Source organism: Setaria viridis, chromosome 9 (genome assembly GCF_005286985.2).
Source record: "Setaria viridis chromosome 9, Setaria_viridis_v4.0, whole genome shotgun sequence".
NCBI lineage: Eukaryota > Viridiplantae > Streptophyta > Magnoliopsida > Poales > Poaceae > Setaria > Setaria viridis.
Genome location: NC_048271.2, coordinates 17,313,696 through 17,337,911, shown reverse-complemented (window position 1 = coordinate 17,337,911; position 24,216 = coordinate 17,313,696). Strand labels below are relative to the sequence as shown.

The window sequence follows — 24,216 nt, the reverse complement described above, 5'->3', positions numbered from 1 at the left end:
CTCCTCGTCGATTCGCTCGGTGGCACCCTCCACGTCGATCTGCGCTGCCGCCGCGGGGTGGGGGCGAGGGCCAGCGCGATGCCCCTGCTCCTTCCCCGTCGATCTGCCCCACCACCGCGGGGTGAGGGCGAGGGCCGGCGCGGAGGTGCGCAGGGGAGGGGATGGCGGCGGGGCGAGCTCTAGGCGGCGTCTTCCGATAGGCACGGAAGAGCGCGAGGAGGGGACGGTGGTGAGGCGAGCTCCAGGCTGCGGTTCCCGACCGGCACGGAGGAGCGCGGGGGGTGGGGAGCGTGCCATGGGAGGCAGATGCATAAGAGATACATCAGCGAGGTGGCGCCGCCCGCTGTGCTCCTGGCCGGCGGTCCGCTCCTGGCTGTCGCCGTGCTCCCACGTGGCAGGAGCAGGGCGTGGGGCAGCGGATGAGCAGGGGGAGAGCTCGGGCGCAGCACGAGAGAAGGTTGAAGATAAGGATGACCGGTGGATCCCACCGGACAGACCGTCCACCTCAATATCTAAAAAGCTAGGTTGCTGAACGACCCCAGCTTTGAGAAAAGCCAGCTTTCAGAAGGCTGCCATTTTTGCTGCAAAAGCTAAAAGCCAGCTGTCAGGACAGGCACTGATTCTACTCTGCAGTCACTCATCTGCGTCGTCCCGCTGCGATCCAACGGCGACCCTGCCAAACTCCTCTCACAGGCCACAGAGCAAGCGGTCGAGCGGCCCATTTGAGCCCACGGCGCGAGCTCGCCACGGTCGATCAAGTCCTTCCCCTCCACCATCGTCTTCCTCGTTGCAGAGAGCTTTTGACCCTGTTGCGGGCCTCTCGTCCTCCACGGCGTAGCCAATCGGCCAGCAGCCCCCTGTAGGATCTCAGGATCGAATACGAGTGGCAATGTGGCATGTGCTAGCTCGCAAGTTGAAATAACCGCGTGAAAAAGACTACGGAACGACACGCACATATAAACACTGAAACACCAGCTACATCATCCATGGCCAAACTCCAAAGCATGTCTCACAAGAGTCACAAGATTAATTAATCAACGACCAGACAACAGTACAAAGCAATCCTCCCTGCAATAACAAACAGTATCAAAGAAACGAAATAATGGTTTTCTTCTCTCCTCCCTCCTAGCTAGCTACTGCTACCTCAAGAGTCAAGACGCCATCAGGCCACCGCCTGCATGCAATGCCAATGGAGCAGCAAACCTGAATCACGATGACCGCCCGGTGAAGGACTTGGTCGCCCTGAACGACGGCCGGACACTGCGTTGCACGACGGGGGGCGGTGGGTTGCGCGACAGCGCGATCGTCGGGGACCGGTTCAGCGCCACGACGACCTCCGGCAGGAGCGCCTGGGAGCGGTGCAGCATGTCGACCATGGACGGCGTCTGGTAGGTGTGGACGAGGCCCGTGAGCTCCGTCGAGTCGCCGCGCGCCGTGGCGCGCTGGAACGAGTGGGAACTCAGGCCGGACAGCATGTAGGCGCGGCCGGACTCGTTGTACCTCTGGGAGTTGAGCGCGCGCTCCTGCATCTCCCGCAGCTCCGCCACCAGCGCCTGCGTCTGCCTGTCCGAGGACAGCGGCGCGTGCGACTCCAACGCCAGGCGGCGGGACTCCAGGATTGACGCGGCGCGCTCGTAGTCGTGCTCCTCCGCGGCGGCCCGCGCCGCGGCCATGTCCTCCGTGGCGTGGACGCGGTGCCACTCGCGCTCCACCTGCAGCGACATCGCCGCGGTCACGGGGCCCGGCGGGCGAGGGACGGTCACCAGGTCGCCCACCACCTGGACGGTCTCCCCGGAGACCGCGTCGCGGTATTCGCAGCTTGCCCGGATCAGCTCGGTGTCCCCGTGCGCGGCCGGGACGCGCACGGTGACCAGGAAGTCCTTTTCCTCGTCGGCGTAGAGGTGGTCGATGTCGACGAACCCGCCGCGCCCGTTGCCATCCACTCCACTGGCGTAGCCGCCGGACTTGATGGACGTCACCAGCACGCCTTCGCCGGCGCACTCGATGCTCAGCTGCGCCTCCTGCACCACCACGCTGAGGAGGCCTCCCATGCACTGCGCGAACGCGTCCTGGATCGAGGAGCCCACGGCGTCGTCGATGAACGAGAACGTGCCCCTGGACATCTCGGAGAGGGCATGCATCGCCCTCGAGTCATGGTCCAAGCCGAAGCCGAAGGCGTGGATCGGCACGTGGTGGCCGCTCCCGGGGAGGATCGAGCGTGGGACGAGCCGCCCGTAGTCCAGCGGCGGGCCGTTCCGCGGTGCATGCGGGAGGGTGTGGGTGTCCACGCCGTCCGAGAGGATGATGATGCTGGACACGGGGTTACTCGCCTGCCTGTCCTCCATCACCCTGGCAGCTTTCCACAGCCCTTCAGCAATGTTGGTGCCACCATTGGCGACAAGGGAGCTGATAGCCTGCAGCGACTGGTCCTGTCCGAACTCAGTCATCTTCCGGAGCGGGAACAGCCTCCAAGCCGACGTGGAGAAGGCGATGACGGAGAGCCGGTCGATAGGGCGAAGGTTCTGGATCAAGAACCTCATGGCGCGCTTCAGGAGCCCAAGCTTGGTGCCCGCCATGCTCCCGCTCACGTCAAGCACGGTCACCAGGTCCAGCGGCGCGCGGGTGCCAATCGACGCCGACGCAGGCGGAGCCTTCAGGTGGATCAAGATGGCAAAGTTCTCCTGTGCCACGGTCTCTTGAACGGCTGGGAATTCAGTGTGTGTCGTGATCTCAAGTGAAGCAGGAGTCTCATCCCCATCATGGCTTTCGGACGGAGGATTTATCTGCTCATCGTCATCAAAAACTGCAGACTCCGGAGTGCGGAAGACTGGGAGCTCGTCCAGCGGATTGGCAGATAACATGCCCGCCTGGGCCCACCTGGATGGGTTTACTCTGGCTGTCCCATGAGCAGCATCTGAAATCAGAGGTCCCTGGAAAGGCAGCTCCTTCCATAAAGCACGGCAGATAGGGCAGACTTTGTTGCCGTGCTGCACATTTGAAGAGATGCAGTGGAAATGGAACTTGTGGGAGCATTCAGCAGTGAACAAAGCTTGGCCTTGACCGGACTTCATGGCACCGAGGCAAATGGCACATATCTTCTGAAATAAAGAAAACTGACAAAGTTAGAAAATGGCTACTTCTAGCTTGCACAGACTACATTACAGAGATCAAGATGCGTGGTGGGCAACAATTCAACACTTGATAAGCAAATAAATTTCACAGTGAAGCGCAAGATATCCTGAGAACAGGAATCACAATACTTTCTTAAGCATATAACACACAGGAAATCATCTGAACGACTCTGTAAGAGATTTATGCAAGCATGAATACAGATGCACAACGCCTCCATCAAACAATGGCAAAAATATAGATGATTTGTGATTGCAAAGAACAATATGAGAAGCAAACTCTGACTCTTCACGCCAGCAATGACGTCAGAATCAACGAGTTGCATAATGAAGTTTAATGACATAAAAGAAATATCAATGCAGACTAGCATGTAATACCTATCAACTTCTTATCAGCATGTATCGACTTCAAGTTGGCAAATAAGAATCAAAACTTATTGACAAAGCTCTGGAATGAGGGACGGTGACCTTACAAATAGCAGCAACAAGACTAGTAATAAGTAACAACACTGTCAGATGCTATTTCTGTAAATGAACAACATCAGTAAACGAGGAGAACTCCCGCACGGTTCCCAGCAATCAATCAAGTTAACTAAACCATCCATAAAGCATTCTTTTCTTCTGTTTTTATCCTATATTCAAGCAATCTAATCTTCTATTTCTTTTGCTTTACATAAAATTTTCTGCAGGGAACTCCCGCACCGTACCCAGCAAAAAGAAAAAGAAAAAGAAATTATGCACAGTTTTCTATCAAAAATAAAAGAGCACCAAGCATGAGCCAGGTATATTAATAGGCTGGGATTTATCCAAAACGCAACACAAATTCAAATTAGATGTGTCCTCAACCCCCAAAAAAAACAGTGAAGTGCAGACACTGAGACACATCAGCCAGAGCTATCTACCAGTGCATCCTTCCATTATTCAGCTCTTTCCTTTTCTGAAAGATACCTATCACATGGGAGAAAGGTGTGATGCATCATATACATATACTATGGATTTCTCAGAGGGCCAAGCTTGAGAGTTGCAACCATGCATGTTTCAGAAGATATTTGAAACAGTTCTTCTAAGCTTTCAAGAAGCATATTTGTCAGAACATATGAAAGATATGATCTCTCAAATCATAAAGTAAGTTGATGTTTGCAAAGGTGGAGTTTCATATGGATTTGATTGCTGAATGAAATCTTTATTTTTAAAAAAAATATGCATCTCTTCTCTGCAAAATATTACTGCCTCTAACTTTATTTCCAAACATCCACCAGAGAATAGCAAAACATAATATACCTAATAGCATACTACCCATATTGCAACACGGTTTGGGTGCTTTGCTCAGCAGAATGATGTCAACGGCATAGGATTCAAAAGTCATATAGGCTTATCTCCTACATGGCAACACCCAACTGGTCAAAGTAAAACTTGGGCTGGACACAATATATAAACAGTAGGCTTCTTCATAACAATATACCCAACAGTTGTGACCGGTACTCATTAGTCTTTTCAGGAAATTGGGTACATATGAATGCAAGAGAACAAGCAGCCGAATTTTCATTTTCAGATCACAGATGGCTCCTGGAAATAGAATAACACCAGAACTACTGCCTAAATGGCCGGTTGCTTACTTGGCTTGTCTTACTAGTTCACAACACGCTAAGTATAATGTGTAAAAAAAAATCCATGGATAATAATCTGGAATCAAACATGAACAAGATAGTCTTTCGGGGGAAAATGAATAAGATATACGAATGCAAGATCAATTCAAGGAGCGATGAAAGCTGGGAAAAATGAATAAGAAAAAGTCTAAAATACGAGTTCGAAAGCTGGGAAAGCTTGAATTAATGGAAGACAAGCAACCGGTTTCCCCAAGCAATAAGAACTGCAAAGTCAGTGATGATGAGGTAACAAAATAAACCATTCCAAACTACCGTTTATCTTTCCTGAGTTTTTCTGTTTACATAAATCCAAACCACTGGCATGACCTGAAAGGTGATCCTATTTCAGATGAAGAAGAAGTTTGATCTTATAGTGAAATAAGAGCAGAGAAGAACAAGCATGCATCCAGGCCGGAGAAAAAGAAAAGAAAACGAAGAAGCATGCAGCAAAAAATTCTTAGATATGGGAAGTGTAAACCTCAGACGGCTGAAATGGAAACTGGAAAGAAAAACCCGGATATTTCTATTGTGTAAGCTTGGAAACATAATCACGTCTCGGGGAATTTCTCTCAAGTTTCAACACAACAGCGATCCCCGCGGCAGGCAACCCGTATCGACGACAAGAACGACAAGAACAAGGCGATCCTGCGCAAAATCATGGAAGGAGTGGCGCATCTGATGCACCATGGGCACCTGACGGAAACGCAAGGCGGAAACAAGGGGGGAAAGAGATCTCACCGCGGAACTCCGGCTCCCGGACCTGGACGCCCGCCGCGCGGACGCCGGCGCAGGGGACACAACGCCCACCGACTTCTCCCTCTCATCCTGCTGCTGCTCCTCTTCCGCCTCCTCCTCCGCCGCAGGGAACGGCTCAACCACGTCTTCCAGCCCACGCGGCACGTCCTCGACGGCCACGTGCCTCGCTGGGAAGCGCATGCAGAGCCTGGTGGCGAGAGCGCGCCTGGCGCGCTCCCACGCCGTCATCATTCGCCGAAGAACTTGTCACAAGGCAGGAAAGGCGCCGCCTTTCTCCGGCGGCGCGGATGGTTTGGGGGATCGATCCGTCCCGCTCGCCGCCGAGCGGAATCCTTCCGGGTGGAACGGGTTTGGGTTTTACGGCGAAGTGGTGTGAGGAGAGCGAAAGCAGGGGAGAGATATAAGGGAGGAGGGAAACGAGGGGGACGAGGAATCTGTGGGGTTGTGTTTTGACTTGTTCTTCCCACTTTGCCCTTCTGAAGAGTAGGAATGTTTTTTGGTGTTGAATTTCTTTTTGCTGACGTTTGGGCGCTTTTTGGGAGATGACATTTGTGCTCTTTCTCTATGTAATGAAAACTTGTTGGCATCTTTGAGGTATTGATTGGAATTTGGAACTAAGGATTTCACCGGAAAATTTACGTGGAATTTCATATCTTTTTACTTATTTATTTAAATTCTTTGTGATGCTACTATTGCTGTGTTTAGACTAAAAATGATATAGACCTCTACAGATGGTAAGAATATATACTATCTAAGATGACACACACACATATATATACTTGCAATTTGAATGACTATATATGTCCATATGTAAACTTGTAAACATATATTTTTAAAAGGTAAATAGGAGGTAGGTCATATGGGTAGAATGGGAAAATATAAATCATTCCCTTTAACCTTTCTCTCGTAGAAGAAACTGATTGATTTTTAGCCTCTCTTACACTAATTCTAAATTTTTGCCCTCGCTCACCAACCCCGCCGCCGCTGTTTTGCTGAGTCCTAATAAATATCTTGTTCCGTTATCATATCTTCCCATAAATATACTCTTGTATCATATATCTTCTATTTGGTACTTTTATTTCTCATGAATGGTCACCAGCTGTATCACCGAATATTTTTTCCTAAAGGGCGGCAAGTGATTTGCTACGAAGTTTTATCTCATGAATGGTTACTAGCTGTATCACCGAATATTTTTTTTTCTAAAGGGTGGCAAATGATTTGCTACGAAGTTTTATTAGAAGGAAGAAGGCAAGAAATAAAAACACACCAACTTAAGAAGGAGGTTACAAACTATAGTAGGCAAGGAACAAAAGAAAAAACTCAAAACCACTGCAACAATAAAAATATGAAGGCCACAAGAACCCACAAAAAAGCTATATCACCGAAATCATGAATGCTAGCAGCAAAAGGAAAAACTCAGCAAAATAACCGTGCAACAACAAAAATGTGAAGACCACAAGAAGCCATCAAAAAGCTATATCACTGAAATCACGCGAACAAGCATTGAGAAAGGAAAACACTTAATAAAATAACCTGCAAAAATAAAAGCGTGAAGACCACAAGAAGCCATAAAAAGCTATATCACCAAAATCACGCATGAAAGTAATGAAAAAAATACTTAGCAAAACAACAACAACAACCAAAACGTGAAGAAAACGTAGCAAAACAACAAGAACAACCAAAACGTGAAGATCACAAGAAGCCATAAAAAAGCTATATCACCGAAATCACGCGAGCAAGCAACGGAAGAAAAAAAGCCAACAAAACAACATCAACAACCAAAACGTGAAGAAAACGTAGCAAAACAACAAGAACAACCAAAACGTGAAGATCACAAGAAGCCATAAAAAAGCTATATCACCGAAATCACGCGAGCAAGCAACGGAAGAAAAAAAGCCAACAAAACAACATCAACAACCAAAACTTAAAGACCATAACAAGCCATAAAAAGCTATATCACCGAAATTACCATTTGATATTTTCAGTAACACACCATTGACTTAGTGCATGATCCTTGTGTCATTTTATCTAGTCATATATTTTATATTAGGCATGGTCATTTTGTCATTGGGATCACACCTATACATGCATGGTCACAAATTCCACATCACATCTTAAATTTAGTCATGGTTAACCATTGTGCTATCGCAATCACACATATACCATGCATGATCAACATTTGTGACATTTGATTCACTCTCATACTTCCCATGCGTTGACTCAAACATGTACAACAATTGTGCCACCAAGTTATTCCTATATCACGCATGGTCATTTATGTCATATGAGTCACTTTCCTGCACTCTATATCGAGCGTATATGATTCATGGTCATCTGATTCCACATCATGCCTCAAACTTAAGGATAGTCAATAATTATTACATTGTGGTGGCCATCTGTGTCATTTGAGGCACTCATACATTCCAACTTAGGAATAGTAATTGTGGGCAGTTAGCATGCCAGTTCATGAACCGCAAGCGCACAGATCAGTTGTAGCTCTTCCTTCAGAGTATTCCCTCAAGATTTATCAATCCGTGGAACTTATAATGTAAAAACTATTTCAACTAGCATTAGCAAACATGATTCGAGTTTATAAAGGGTTCAGATCTAATCTAGCATGAACAACGAATGTACAAACACATAGCAGATATGAGCAAGAGATAACCAATCTAGAGCAACCTAGACTATGCATATGTTGTAATTCTGAGCAAAATAGCAAAGCAAGATAGATATGATTCTCATTCAAAGCCTCTTTAAGTATACACATCTAGCCAGACTCCCGAAAACCCCCACTTTACATGGAAGCAAACCCTGTCACGATCCCCCTATCAACACAGGCAATCTAAGGGTATGAACATAAAGAACATGTCATACTAATCGATAGATCAGGCATGCAATTCTAGTCACCACAACCATAGAAACACCCTAGGAAATCTATCATCTATATAGGTTGAAATAGGCAAACCCGACAAAGCTTGAAATCATAAAAGGAGGCACTTCGATCGCTAGAGAACCGGAAACACATCCATTCCTTCACCATGAATGATTGTACATCATCAGATCATCACTGGGATCCTAGCTCCAAAACTTTGATGTAGTTCTTCCACATAGGGTTACCATGTTGGCTAGGACTTAGCCTAAGCTAATCCTCTAGACAACTGCACGGCCCTCGGCTCTTCGGAATGGTGTCCTTCAAGCTCCTCTGCTTCTCTGCTACTTGCCAATAAATACATTCGATGGATGCCCATGATGATGGAGAATGGAGGATTTATAGTCTGAGGAAGTCGTAGTTGAAATGGGAAGTTGAGGGGGCGCAGGAAAGGGGTAGGCTGATCAGCTAGCGTGGGTCCAGGCCCTTCCTTTTGGTCTCTCACGCCTCCCTTCGCTCCCAAGTCTTCTCTGATTTTCTGGAGTCTTCTTTCACTTGCATGTGTGCCTGGCTCGATGATAACCTCGTGATGATAATGGTCCTTGATAGTGTTCCAAAACTCTGCTTGCTTCATCTTGATCCCGAGATCAACTTGCCTTAACTTTTGGAACTTAGCTCTTAAGTCTTCTTTGGAGGAATGCTCATCAAAGATGAGCACGAATGGGCGCCGTGGAACCCTGGGATGATTGGCTTAGGCTCCTTGGGCCGATCGGCCAAGGCCCTTTCTGGGTCCTCTAGCCTTCATCTTTCTCTAGATCGTCATTGATTTCGAGCCTCATCTAATTACGTTCCTACGAAAATAGAATATCCTCCAAAATGCAAGACATATGCAAAAACGACCCGACGGCTCGATGAACATTATCAATGGTTATGGTATTATAATCATGCCATTATTTAAGATAAACAATGGTAAAAGTGTGTCATTAACAAGCGCCAATAGTAATGGAGTGACTCCATTACCTTCCATATTGTGCCTCTCACTAGCCCTTGGTTGGTACCTATGGCAACAAAAGCCATTACAATAGTCTCTAGATCACATGCCACCACCTAGTGTGACACTACCCAAATTCCTCTCTTTTGTTGTAAAGTTACAACATGGGTCTAACATCCAACTAGCATTGCTCTCTACTTCCACATATAAGCCTACAACCAGCAATGGGTTCTCTGCTGACCATCTGTTACTAAAAACAATGTTTATAGTTTTTGGGTAAGTAATCGGATAGATATGCATGAAAGTCACATGCTCGTAAGCTCCATTTGTAAACTTGTAAAAAGTACATGGAGAAAGATAAGTAAGTGGTAAGATAAGAAGGTATAAATCATCTGACCCCTAAAGAATTATGGGATGCCCTTTTCCTTTCTCATGGAAAAACTTTGTCCTCAGTCAGTTGTTAGAGCTTTATCCTTAACCATTTTATCCTAGCCCTTGTATTCTACCCTCAGTCACCAACCCTTGCTGCAACTATTTTTGCCAAGTGAAAATACATATCTTGTTGGCTAACTGTATCTCCTCATAAATTCCATATGTTGCCTTAGACTTGGGTATGATCAATAATTTCTATGTTATAATGGTTACCATATTCCATATCACACCTTTAGCTTCGACATGGTCACAACATATATCATTGGGGAAACTCATGTAGCTTGCACAAGCATTTGTTTCATCTAAAGTGATGAGAACATCACCTGCTCGGATACAAACACATTAGCAACTTTTGATACATTTGATAAATTGATGCTGCACCATGATGTGTGTTCATTGTCATTTTCAGAAATACATACGTGGATCAAAAAGAGTGTTAAACACACATGGAAGGCATGAAGGACCAAAGAAGTTGATTGGGGGCCAAGCCCAAGTATTCCCAACGTCCTCCACCAGGCCACCATGTCACTTTTGGCCCAAGGAAAGAAAGAGACCAAATCCAACACGTTTTGGGGCTGGATTCAGTCTGCAGCACTGCGCCAACTTGCAACGGCTACCACGACCTCATCCGGATTCTGTTTTGGGTGTTCAAGTATTTCTTGGAATCCTTATGAAGTTTATTTTCATATGGATTCAGACTCATGGTCATATCCTTTTTGAGGTGGCCTCAATCGTCAAATTGATCCAGAGATATTTTCTGCCTACGGTACTGCGTCACCCTATTTAGGCCCGATGGGCCTTGTATCAAGTCGGGTCTAATAACAATGTGTCCTAGGGTTGGAGCACGACACCAGGACCCCCTTGGACGTCCTTCTAGGTATTAATAAGGATTAGAGCCGCCACAAACAGATTGAGTTTTGTTTTGTTGAAAGTTTAGCCATTGCTACTTCCTTGTAGACGCGTGTGTCGATTAGACCATCCGTTCTACTCGATTCAGAACCCCAACTTTGTGAGTTCAGATTGGTTATATCTCCATATTTTCAATTAAGTTGCTTGTTCTACTTGTTCTTACTTGTTCCTCGATTGCTTGCAGGAATTACCCTAGTGGTTTGGTTGATCGTGCTCCACAAGATCGCATCGACCATTGGAGGTGGTGTATCGGTTGCTAAGGCGCAGCATCCTAGGATAGTTGTAGTCGGGCCGTGAACGTCATCTCCATTCCCAAATCAAGTTATCCACCTTCTCTCATCGAAAGATCAAGATTCAACCCAACGAGTTCCTATCATAAAGGCAATTGCATACATTCCACGTTGCACCACCAAGTCAACCATAGCCAAAATTTGTACCATTGATGTCACTTGTATACCTTGGATGGCACCACATTTATATCACCATGCAACTTGCGTGAGGTCAACAACCATGCGCCATTGGGATCACTTGTTACCATGCATGGTCATGTTTTAAACACTCTCATCATATTGCACTTCTAACCCAAGGTAACACTTGGTCAACAATTGTGCCATGGGAGTCACTCATATACCTCCCACAATCCATATTCCTCTTCTCACTCACATAGGATCACCACGTGTGAAATTCTTTATGTTATTATAGCTTCCTCCTCATCACACAACCTCCAACTCATGCATGACACTAGTGTCATACTATGCCGTATTGCTCCCTTAGTTGTGAATCCCAACCTGTTGACATCCAATTAAGTGGATCATTAGTTGTCCACTTGACCTTGTAAACCTAGGACTTAACAATGGGATTGAGTTTGTTGACCATTATAAAATATATTTTTAGGGGTAGTGACATACTATTGGTATATAGATAATATATCACCCTAGAGTTTTAGTTAATTGGCACAAAATTACATCCGTGAATACACTTTATTTGAACTTTTTTTGAAAAAAAATCCATAGGTGTTGTCTAGAAAATATAAAAAGTATAATCTAGACTCGTTTGGGGAAACGGACTTTTTTAGTCCTTACTCGGAAGATGCATCCATAGTCCTATTTTTAATTTGTTGCGGACTTCATCAGAATTTTCCCGACCGAATATTATATAAGAAATTATATATCGAAAAACCGAAAGCATAACAATATCGGAAAAAAATGAAGTACCAAAACAATAGCAGCGGACGGCCTAGCGATGCGCAGGAGACCTCACAAGTCCCAATCTGGCGATGCTAGAAGTCAGAAGACGAAAACTTTCTCGAACGCTGATGAACTATGACAATCGTCGCAGCAGCAAATTAAACTACTCAAGCTTGTAATCTGGCAAAATCAGTTAGCTGATCACTCTGCATATCGTAAATGCATCCTCTTGGCCGGCGGCGGGGACGACGACGTATGTTGCTGCTGGCGCGCGCTCCGCGAAAATGTTCACCATGTTCTGCATCGCCGGAGTCGCGTACGGCCGCGGTGCAGCTCCGCCTCCTCGCCGGAGTATACACCCACGTCCAGCACCGCGGCCCGGACGTCCAAAGTGTGTTGGCGGCCGCACTGCCACCGACAAGGTGCGTTGCTGCCTGTGCGAACTCGTGCCGGCCAGCATGGCCGCGCGGCCCGTCTGCTCGTACTCCCTCCGGCTCGCCACGCGGGCGGCGAGGTCGCTCAGCTCGTTCTCCAGCGCGGCACACGTCGGGTCCCCGGCCATCCCCGGCGCCGAGTGCCGCACGGCCTCCTGCCCGTTCTCGAGTATGCGCGCCGCCTCCGCGTGCTCGCCGCGCTCGGCCGCCGCCCGTGCGGCGGCTATGTCCTCCGTCGCTGTCACGCGGACGCGCTCCCGCTCCACTTCCATGGACAGTCCGGCGTCGCCATCGGGCACTTCGGACAATGGCCTCAGCACCACGGCGTCGTCGCCGGCCACGTCTTCGCAGCACCCTCTCACCGCGTCTCGGTACGAGCATCTCACTTTGATCAGTTGGGTGACCTCTTCCGTAGCTTCGGCTGCCGGCACGCGCACGAACACCAAGAAGCGCCTCTCCTCGTCCGCGTAGAGCTCGCCGACGTCCACCGAGGCGGCCCGGCGGTCCGCGTCGACGCGGTTCTCGTAGCGGCCCGACTTGACGCCCAGGACGCGCACGCCCGGGTGCACGCACGCCACGGGGACGCGCACGTCCTGCATGGCGACCGAGAGGAGCCCGCCGACGCAGTGCGCGAACGAGTCTGGATGGCCGCCTGGTTCTCGACGAAGGAGAACGTGCCGCCCGTCTCCTCCGCGACTGTGTGTGGTCGGTGCCGAAGCCGAACGTGTGGATGGGCGCCGTGCGGTTCCCTGAGCCCCTGAACGAAGGTGGCACGAGATCGACGTGCCAACGCAGAACGTACCCATCCCGCCCGTCGGAGAGGAGGGTGACGCTGGTGACGGCGTTCCCGTGCCGGCGGTCGTCGAGCACCCTGGTGGCCACGCGGAGGCCCTCGCCGATGTTGGTGCCGCCGCCCGCGGCGAGGGCCTCCACGGCGCGCTTCGCCGAGGCCTTCCCGTCGGCCTCCATGCTTGCGAGCCGGACCACGCGGGTCGCGTCGTTCGAGGAGACGACGCTGAGGCGGTCGGTCGGGCCGAGGTTGTCGATGACGAACCCCACGGCCTGCTTCACCAGGTGCAGCTTCTCGCCGCGCATGCTGCCGCTGAGGTCGATCACCGTCACGAGGTCGAACGGCCCGCGCCGCGCGCCCGCGGTCGCAGTCGCGGTCGCGGCCGCCGCCCCCGGCGCCACGGCGTGCAGGAGCACCGCGAAGCTGCCCCTGGACGCGCCCCTGGCCACGGCCGGTCGCTCGCAGTGCGTCTTAAGTGCCACCACCGCGTGGTCGGCCGCCTCCCCGCCCGCATCTCGCGACGTCTCGACGGTCTGATCCGCCACCGGCGGGTCGTCGTCGTCGTACGGGCCATGGTTATGATGATGAGAAGACGGTCGCCTTGCGGGAGGAGGAGGACGGCGGACCGGCGGGCCGCCGCCGACGGCCGGCAGGTCGCGCCACGGGGCCTTGCAGAGCGGGCGGTCCCGGTGGCCGTGCGCGACGCTGGCGGAGAAGCAGCGGTGGTGGAAGACGTGTGTTACTCGGCCGTGAAGATGGCCTGGCCCCGGCCGACGTCGCTGAGGCAGATGGCGCACGGGTCGGCGGCGGCCATATTTTCCAAATGGGCCAGGCCCATTGGGCGGCCTGAGGCCCGACACTAAAAAGCCCGGCACGAGGTGAACAGTGTCAGGGCTAGCCCGACACGATGATAGTGCCGGGCCTGAGCTGCCTCCTCGGCATGTTGGGTCAGCACGAGCACCACACGATTTTGGGCTAGCCCGATAATGACCTGTATTTCCTAACCCTAATATATAAACTATTTTTCCTTCCCTCCCTATCTCTCCCCAATCCCCACACTAGGCCGTCCTCCCTCCGTCCCACCCACACAACTCCCCTCTCCTCCCCTGCGCAAGCTGCGCTCTAGGCCTCCAGCGACCTCGAGTCCTCGACCACACGGCACTCCGCGACCCCCGCCGCCAGCGTTCCCCTCCTCGGCTCCCCGCTTCCCCCTGCTCTTCCTCACGACCTCACCTCCACAGCTCCACTTCTCTCTCGATGCACTAGAGGCGCCTCCCTCCACTCTTCCTCAATCCACTTCTCATCTTCTCTCCTCGGGGGCCGCCGCAGGGGCCGCTTGGAGGTGAGGCCACCGCCGTTGGGGCTGCCGGGGGGGGGGGGGGGGGCGCCTGGAGGCACGGCTACCGCCACCGGGGGGCTGCCGGGAAGCGCGGCCGCCGCGAGGGGCAGCATGGGGCCGCACCTACCGCCGCGGGGGGCTACTGGAGGTCGAAGGGGCGCCCGCCACCGCTGCTAGGTCCGGGCCCGGCACTAGCACGGCCATGCCAGCGGGCTGGCCCGACCCGATAAAAGGCCTTTGGGCCGAACCTGGGCCGCCTCTTCGGCACGACATGCCAGCCCGGCCTGGCATGAAAACACTTCGGGCCTAAATACTGCCGGGCCTATTAGTGTCGGGCCATATCAGGCTAGGGCCGGGCTAGTGCCGGGCGGCCCATTTGAAAACTATAGCGGACGGCGGCGTCCTCCATCGTGACGCGCCTAGGCCCTAGGGATCGCTTCAGATTGGGCTTTAATTTGTTTACGCCCTTGAGGCTACGAATATATGCCGGAGATCGGTGTGGACGTGCCGTGCCGTGACGGCTCGAAAAGAAGTCCTGTGCGTACCCGCCCTTGATGCATGCCGCGTAGACACGCAGGAGATGGACCGGATCGCAATTTCGCCCCTCTCGGTGCGGCGTGCACAAAAACGCGCCAACGACGCACGCTCGGCTCCAACGCAGCGAATAGCTCCGCACCCCGGGCGCTCCCTCGGCCACCACGCCGACGCGCGTGTGGCGTTCGTACTCCTCGTAGCCAGCCCGGTGGCTACGAGGAGTACGAACGCCACCGGGCCGCGCCCGGTCACCTTCTTCTGGAACTGGCGTTTGTTTGGGAATTGTTACTTGCCCAGGTTTCTCTAAAGAGTACACATGCAGCTGCACAGGTGAAGGAGGCACAGCAATTGCACATCCTGACAGGGAACTAACGCTAGCACTTCTGCAAAAGCTTCTGCAAGTGACTTTGAAGGCATTTGTTGTGACTAGAACTTCTGGAAATGACTTGGAAAGCATGTCCCAGTGCAGACCACAGAAATTTTACAGTAGAGCACATTGTGATTGTGATTGTAAAATGTCTGACATTGCACGTTAATGAAATTGTGGGTGAACTTTAGATCAAATATTAATTGGATGTATTGACAGGAGATATTGTTGGTTGTAAATTGCTGGTTTGTAACAGGATTGCTACTTGAGATAATCTATGATCTAAAAATCGTCTGGGTTCTTGCCTGGTTTCTCTAGTTTCGAGTCTCTAGCTAAATGGTTTAGCTCTGCTGCTCTGTGGAGCTTATGGAAACTTAGAAACACCTTTTGCTTTCAGTCTGGCAGGTGGCGGGACTTGCAGCTGGTGTGGCATCCCATGCTCGCAATGGTCAAAGCCTCAAGAATTGGGAGCAACTCTGTCCCTTTCGCCATCTGCACCTGTACAAGGCGTCGATCACCTTGCTGGAGGCAGCGCGTCAAGACCAGAGAGTCTCTCTGACTGGGAGCTGATGGAAGGTGTGGAGGTTCACCTCTAAGAGAAAATGAGGATGTGGCTGGTTCTGGCCGCACTGGAGCTGACCTGGGTAAGGGTAAACAAGTAGTGTGGTTCTGGCCAATGTGCTGTTTATCTTAAATTAGCAGTGTTGTAAGGCGTCTGTTGTCAGCCTCTCAAGACTAATTGAGGGAGCTCTGAACTGCACTAAGAACTCAGACAGCCTGCGTGTACGCCTGTCAGGTTTCTGTGCAAGGGTTACTTGTGCTTCCATGATGTAAAATGAGTCAGAATCTTGTGGTCCTTTTTGCAATGCAATCGGACTGGGGGTATACCCCTGGAACTCTGAAAAAATTAATCTTCAGGGTTATTTTTCAGCTGAAATAGGATCGTCGTTCAGGTCATGCAGGGGCTTGCGACTACTTTATCAACTGCAGCAGCTAAAGCTTAAACTTACTTACCAACCAGTTCGGTGACATCAGTTGACTACGTGTGAGAAGGTGAGCATTAATTATATAAAAAATTGTACCGTTTGTACTATGTTTCTTATTTATATCTATATATCAAATTTATGTCCCTAGCCGGATTTGCTTGGAGATTCATAGATTTTGTTGCTTGGGAGTATGGATTAACTTTTTTTAGTGATGCATCGGAAATTTCCTTCAAAATTTCCCCACCAAATAATTTCACAAGTACTGTAGGCAAAAAAAATCCGACATAATAACTGAAACTGAAGCAACTAAAAAATTGGATTGATGTCTCTCTCTAAACTCAGATTTAATTTGTTTGGATATTCATGGATTTTGTTGGTAAGGACCACCAACAACGCACATACGGTGATGCAAATAATTGCAGAAGTCTTCAATCTCTTCTCTAGCGTGTGTATAAACACGTACATGTGGTGTGTATGATTGTGTGCGTCCTACGTATGTACTTAAAAAGGTACGCAAAAAAAATTCCGAGGCAACTGAAATTGAAGCAACTAATAAATTGGATTGATATATCCCTCTCTCATCTCATTAATAATACCTAATCGAAAGAGCAAAGCACCTAAACCATCCAGACTTCAAACTAAGCAAACCACAAAAGCAACCTAATTAACCTAAGCATTTCTTCACCCCGTCCTCTCGTACTCCGCCCCGTCCTCCAAGCAATCCCCGAGCTCTTCAAGCTCCTCCTCCAGCCTTTCGAGCATCTCGTCCTCTTCACCGTCATCGCCCAACTGCATAACCATCGACATCATGGTCTTCCGCAAGCTATAGAGCTGGCGTTGGAGTATCGTCCCGGCTTCCTCAAAAGCGCCTCGCTCGGCCGCTGCCCGTGCCGCGGCGATTTCCTCGGCCGCGGCCACGCGGGCGCGCTCCCGCTGCACCTCCACGGACACTTGGGGTTGGTCACCTCAACCGGCCTCTGGACCATGGCGTCCACGCCGACGACGTCGGCCTCGCGCCCGGCAGCGACGTCCCGGTTTGTGCACCTCACCTTGACCAGCTGGGTGGCGTCTTCTCCAGCTTGTGCCACCGGCACGTCCACGAACAGCAGGAAGCGCCTCTCCTCCTCGGCGTAGAGCTCGCCAACGTCCACCGACGCAGCGCGGCCGTCGGCGTCGATGCGGCTCTCGTAGCGGCCGGACTTGAGCTCCCGGACGCGCACGCCAGGGTGCACGCACTCGATGGCGATGCGCGCATCCTGCACGACGACCGAGAGGAGCCCGCCGATGCACTGCGCGAACGAGTCCTGGATGACCGCCAGGTCTCGATGAAGGAGAACGTGCCGCACGTCAGCTCCGCGATGGTGTGCATCGCCGCCGCGTCGTGGTCCGTGCCGAAGCCGAACGTGTGGATCGGCCCGGAACGGTTGCTGGCGGCCCTGAACGTAAGCGGCACGAGCTGTCCCGGTGGCCGATGCACGTGTCCTGCCCGTCGGAGAGGAGGATGACGCTGGTCACGGTGTTCCTGTAGCGGCGGTCGGCGAGCACCTCAGAGGCCACCTGGAGGCCCTTGTTGATGTCCGTGGCGCCATTCGCAACAAGGGACTCCACGGCACGCTCCGCGAAGGCCTTGCCGTCGTCCGACATGCGGGTAAGCACTACCAGAAAATTGAGCATTGGTCCTAACCCTTAGTACTGGTTCGTTTTTGACCCGGTACTAATGTGAGTATTAGTATCAGGTCTAATGTCTAGTTTCCCAGGAACCCCCGTGACTCCTTTAGTACTGGTTAAGGGCTCCAACCAGTACTAAAGGTTACACATCAGTACCAGGTGGAGTCTCCACCCGGTACTAATGTGCCTGAGGGCCTTTAGTGCAGCCTTTAGTACCGGGTGAATCCTCCAACCGGTACTAACTTCCCTCCTATAAATCCGCCGTCTTCTTCCTTCTGCTCGAGCCATTCACCACAGCTCGGACTTCATTCTATCCATGGCGCCATAGGGGAGGTGCTGCCAGATTGAACACCATTTCGTGGGGATTTCACTCATTCAAGTGTTCTAAATGTTAGAACCTCATCCTCCCTTGATAACCACATGGTTAGTATACTAAATTTTATATTTTAGAGGTAGAGTAATTTGTGATTTTTAGAATAAAGTACAATGAAGAAATTTTTCATTTATATGCATGTGTTATTTAGAGCTCATATTTATGATTTTTAGAATAATCTACAATTTTTGGATGCTATGTTTCGTATTAGTCAAAGAAATTGATACGAGGTTAGGAACAATTTCATAGTTTAGTCTTTACAAATATGAGCTAAATAAATTATGAGAAAAAATATAATTTGTTCATATTTTAGTCATTTGCAAATATGAGCGAGATAAATTATGGTACATAAAGATAATATGATGAAATAGAGGTACATAATTAGTCATTTTTAGAATAAGCTACAATGAAGAAACTTTTCATTTATATGTTATGTTTGAGCTAAATAAATTGTGGGAAAAATATAATTTGTTCATAGTTTATTCATTTGCAAATATGGGTTAATAAATAAATTATGGTACATAGAGATGGCTACTGCTGCTGGAGTTAGTGGCGATGGTGGGGGCGATCATTGTTCCTCTCGCGGCAAGGGGAAAACCATAGTTGGCCCTCGTGATAAGCCGAAGAAAATGAGCACATGGGAGAGAGCAATGTTTCATTATTTGCAAAGATATCATGAAGATGCTGTTGTGGCGGGTCAGGAAACTCCTTTTGGTGGTCTTTTGGTGGTCGTTATGCTCCACCACCAGTCGCGGGTGTTTTAGGTCCACTTAGTACTACCATTGCAGGAGGCACAATAAATCACAGGATGAGGCTGGGTTAGCAAAACTTCGTCTTCGCCGCCTAAGAATGCTTAAAGTCCTCTGGATACTACTCAGTGGATGGTTTGTTGTAGTGTATCATGTTGTTTGGGTCTGAAATTTAAATGTGTATTTCTATCTAAACTTTCAGCGACATTTGAGTTTGTCGTAGTGTATCATGTTGTTTGGATCTGAAATTTAAATTTGTGTATTTCTATCTAAACTTTTAGCAGCATTTGAGTTTAATGGTATTTGTATCATGTTTATTATATTTCATGTATAATTCTATGGATGATTAGAATATTTTTGGTTTGGTAATACTTTGTAGATGAATCGGCAATGGATGTACAACGCAGTCAAACGCTCCATGAAGTATATTAATGGTTTGCGTAATTTTCTGGATCCGACAGAATCCAACAAACTGCTGTCTAGTTTCATTTGTTATCCACACAGAAATTGCAAAAATGAGAAGGATTACTCATCCAGAAAAACTATCCACACCCACATATACAGTTCTAGTTTCATGCCTAACTATTTTGTTTGGACCAAGCACAGAGAAAGATGAGTTATGATGGAAGACGATGATGATGAAGAAGATGACAACATTCCTAACTGAATTAAACGAGGTGCCTTTGCAGATGCTCCAATGGGTAAGGCTGAAGAAGAGATGGGTGAGGCAGAAGGTCCTATCGATTATCTAGGTCAGGTGTTGCGAGATGCAAAGGAAGACTGCAAGAATGTGACAGGAATCAAAAAAGTTTGAGCGTATGTTAGATGGTCATAAAAAATTGCTGTACACAGATTGCAAATAGGGGCACAAAAAGTTGGGTACCACACGAAGATGTCTTGGTTGGCCCGGAGGAAGCTGATGAGCGTGCTTTCCTATTTAGGATCCCGCCTTGTGATGATCAGAGCTATTTTGGAGCCATTGCCAGTCTCAAGGTCAATGGATCTACTTCACTTACTGTCTTGACCTTGGTTGCCCCCGACTTATTTTCTGGGATTTTGAGTTCTGACGAGGACAACTTCTTGGATGCGACAAAAACTTGCATCATAGAGTTTGGTACTTGGATAGTTGCTGCTAGCTCCACGGCTTCTGTGTCGCAATCATACGGTCTCTTCAAGTCTCCGCACAGGGAGAGTACACCCTTGGGTCCAGGCATCTTGAGTACTAAGTACACGTAGTGTAGGATGGCCATGAATTTGGCCAATGCTGGTCTTCCGAGGATGGCGTGGTACGATGTTTCGAAGTCCGCTACCTCGAAGTGGATGTATTCTATCCGGTAGTGTTCTTTGGTACCAAAGCTAACTGGCAAAATCACATGTCCAAGGGGTACAACACGTTGCCTGGGACGATCCTATAGAACGGAGAGTTCGTTGGGGTGAGTATATCGGTGATATCGAGGCCCATCTTCTTCAGTGTTTTGGTGAACAGGACGTTGGGACCGCTACCGTCGTTGATGAGTACTTTAGTAAGTCTGGAGTCAGCAACAATCGGATCCAGAATGAGGGGCTACCTTCCTAGAGAAGGTAATTGGCACCTCAGACCATTTGAGGAACGTTGGTGTCACAGGTTTAATAGACATTATCTCTCAAAGAGTGAGCTTCTGGGACCGCTTAGTAGCAGTGCCCGGGGTTCCACTGAAGATGACGTTGACAGTGTTGGATGAGTTCTTGAATTTGCCATTGTCACCATCATCTTCATCTTCCTTGACCTTGCCCCTGTCTTTGGTGCCAGAAGGCTCTGGCAAGTTCTTCATCACTCTTGGTATACTAAAACAATCTATCGTAGAGGGCTTGTGGTATAGGTGCCACGGGCACTGTTTCTTCAGGAGCTCATTGAATGAGGGCATGTCTTGATTCTTGCCGCCACCTTTCTTGGACGACTGTGAAATTGCCACGACAGTATTGTCTGGCTTGCGCTTGCGGTTGTGACCTCCAGAGTAGTTATTCTAGTTGTCATTGTTGAGGCGATTGTTGCGGTTCTTGTCGTTGTGTTGGCCATTGTTTTGATTGTTGTTATTCTGACCCTTGTTGTGATTGGATTCGAACCTTTCAATTTCCCTATCTTCTTCATCTGTCCATGCCTTTACCATGATCATGGAGAGATGTAACATCAGCGGGGCGTCTTCTGCTAAAATCCTGGAACATCCGGCGATCGTGGAGGCCGTTCTGGAAGCAGTCAATAATGTCACGCTCCATGACATCCATGATTGTGCCCTTCTTGTCGAAGAAGCAACATAAGTAACTCCGCAGGATCTCGCCTTCTTGTTATTTACTTGAGACAAGTCGATCCTATTGCCAGGATGCTGCATTGCCCCTGCGTAGTTGTTGGTGAACACTACCTTGAGGTCCTTCCATGAGTCGATCAAGTTCTTGTCCAACGATTCGTGCCACGTGAGTGGCGCCACCTCCATGCAGATGGGGAAGTAGATGACTTTAGTATTGTCATTTTCCCTAGCTGTTTGTACTGACAGTGAGTAGCACCAGAGCCATTGGATTAGGTCATGTTTCCCATCGTACTTGATGATACCCGGAGGTTTGAACTTTTCGGGTAGAATTATCCTCCTCACACGTCTTGAGAAGGTAGGGAACCCGTCAGTATCATCTCCTGAGTGTGCGGCTTCTTGCTTGTGCTCGCGGCGCCGTCTGTCGATGATGGTACGGGCGTCGTGGCTGGCGTTGATCTTGTTGCGGAGGTCTTCTGCTAGGCGTTCAGTTTTGGGTTAGCCCCACGGTGGCCACAGCCTCCCGAGGGTCCTGCCCGACTACCTTCGGCTCCAGCTTGGCTTGGTCTGGCACCATCGAGTTGACTTGGTCTAGATGGAGAGCCTCTATGGCTGCTGCCATGTTGACTACGCTGGGATGTGGAACATTGGATTGATTGTATCAGGTTCTGTTGATCGAGTTGTTCATACGCGAGTTCCGTCAGTTAAGCCAACTATCTTGTGTACTTATTCTGAGGCATCGCGCGGGTGATGAGATCAATAGACGCAATGGTAGATAGGGGAGTACCATGGTGACACATTTGAACTGCTTCAAAGACGTTATCCAGGTTCTGGATTGGTAGGTCTGCTACAAGGCAGCGGCGACGCTCTACTCTTGCAGCGTTTCTCGCTCGTCGTTGAGTTCTTTGAGCTTCAAGCTCTTCTCCGAAAACATTGGTGGTGAGCTCATCCTGCAAGACATCATCTGGGTGATGCTCATGTCGCGAGTTTCTATGTCGTTGCTCGTCATCTTCGTCCTCTTGTCCAGTAATGAGAGCGAAGAGTTCTCGTTCTGGGGAATAGCTTCCTAAGCTTGAGGTGATGACCTCCGTGGTGTTGCCTTCCTCGTAGATGGACGATAAAGGAGTTTCGTCTTGGTACGAGAGAGTGTCAAGGTAGGCGATGTGGCATGAATCATCGTCTTTGGCAAGAGCGGGTGGCCTCATGTTGGGCCAGTAGACGAATCTACCTTGGGGAGTTGATGTGATTAACAAGTCATGCTGTGGACCTGATAAAGGAGTCTCCTCGCCCGGGTCCGAGTAGTAGTCGGGATCCTCGATCGTATCCGTATCGTATTATGATTTGGATAGGGCAGCGTGATAACTAGTGGTCATGTTGCGGACTCCGAACGGGAATCGACTCTAGCAGTAATCCGATTCGCACGATGGCTTATGTGCCAGCTCGTGCTGGTTAATTCAACCAAAGGAAAAAGTCGAGTGAGGGATATGGGTACCCCACGGGTCACCACCGACCAGGATACTGATCGGACCTGACAAGTGGGCCCGCCTGATCAGGCTGTGCGAGCCGAGGACATGAAGTTACTTGGAATACACATCAAGACAACTAGACAGTTCAAATCTGCCCGGATATCATGGGACGCGCATTGTAATCCGACTTAGATTACCTTCCATGTAACTACCGAGTAGATTAAGTTCAAACCGACTTGTAACTCTTGGTCGTCAGCCTATATAAGGCGGCTAAGGGAGCCTCCCGAGGCAATCAGATCAATCTTGAGCAATACAATCCAACATACAAGACGTAGGGTATTACTCTCTGGAGGCCCGAACATGTCTTAAACCCTCGTGTCTCCTTCGTGTTCTCATGATCACCTTCGAATTATTGGTTTCGCAATCGCCCTCACCTACAAATCAACCACTTGGGTAACCCCCTAGTGGACTACTAGGCTTATAAATCCGATAGTTGGCGTGCCAGGTAGGGATGGTTGCGAGATCCTTTTCTGCGACCTTGATGGTGTCCTGTTCCGGTGTTGTTTTCCCCGAGTGCATGAAGGAACTCTTGGTCAACCCGGTCCAAATTCAATTGGGGACCATGCTGGTGGGTTCCGATCCGACCGCTTTTTTCATCAACTCGGCGATTCCCGTCGACTTGGCGATTTCTGTCAACTCGGCAACTCCTGTTGACTCGACAACTTTCGTCAACTCGGAGTCTAGCTACCAGCTTGGCTCCCGCCGGATTTGTTCCGGTGGGACAAGTTGTCCATACAAGGATCGTCATACCGCTCACCCAACAGGTCAACGAACTCTCTCTCTCTCTCTCTCTCTCTCTCTCCAAGAACGTTCTAGATCTACTCGTTGGCGCCCGCCCCTCATGCCCTCTGACCTGATCGCGAGGCTAGATCGCATCAGTAGGACTATCTCTAAGTGCATAGAGCTGTCTGAGGTGGTGCTGCATGAAACCAGGTCGGTGCAAGGTCCGTCCCACGTCCCCTTTGGTCTACGGAACTCGGCCGCCAAGTACTCCGCCAAGTTTGATCAGGTTTTCCAGATCCAATCTGAAGACCCGCCCAAACCAGCCCAGTTTCCGGACTATGGTGAATTCCAAGTGCCTCGCATTGTTCTAACACCAAATCCCTATGGAAGTGACGATGAGAGTAACTCCTCCATGTCAGATCGTGAAGCTTTCATGGTCTCCACTGACGAGCCACCTCGAGATGGCGAAATGGAGCCTCAAGAAGAAGGCCGTAATGCCAGAAACCAAAACCGCGCAGCACGACGCCAAC

At 49.7% G+C, this 24,216-nt stretch overlaps 1 protein-coding gene and 1 pseudogene across 1 annotated transcript; both read right to left on the bottom strand.

Annotated features, from left to right (window-relative positions):
- Nucleotides 1–957: 957 nt before the first annotated feature.
- Nucleotides 958–5,959, bottom strand: LOC117836894 (E3 ubiquitin-protein ligase WAV3). The gene is made up of 2 exons (XM_034716415.2): nt 5,513–5,959; nt 958–3,098 (listed from the first exon to the last, which is right to left on the bottom strand). Exons 1-2 carry the CDS (start codon nt 5,759–5,761, stop codon nt 1,209–1,211), a joined length of 2,139 nt encoding a protein of 712 aa, XP_034572306.1. The 5' UTR covers nt 5,762–5,959; the 3' UTR covers nt 958–1,208.
- A 5,956-nt stretch (nt 5,960–11,915) lies between these two features.
- On the bottom strand, nt 11,916–13,980 carry LOC117835375 (E3 ubiquitin-protein ligase WAV3-like; annotated as a pseudogene).
- Nucleotides 13,981–24,216: the final 10,236 nt, after the last annotated feature.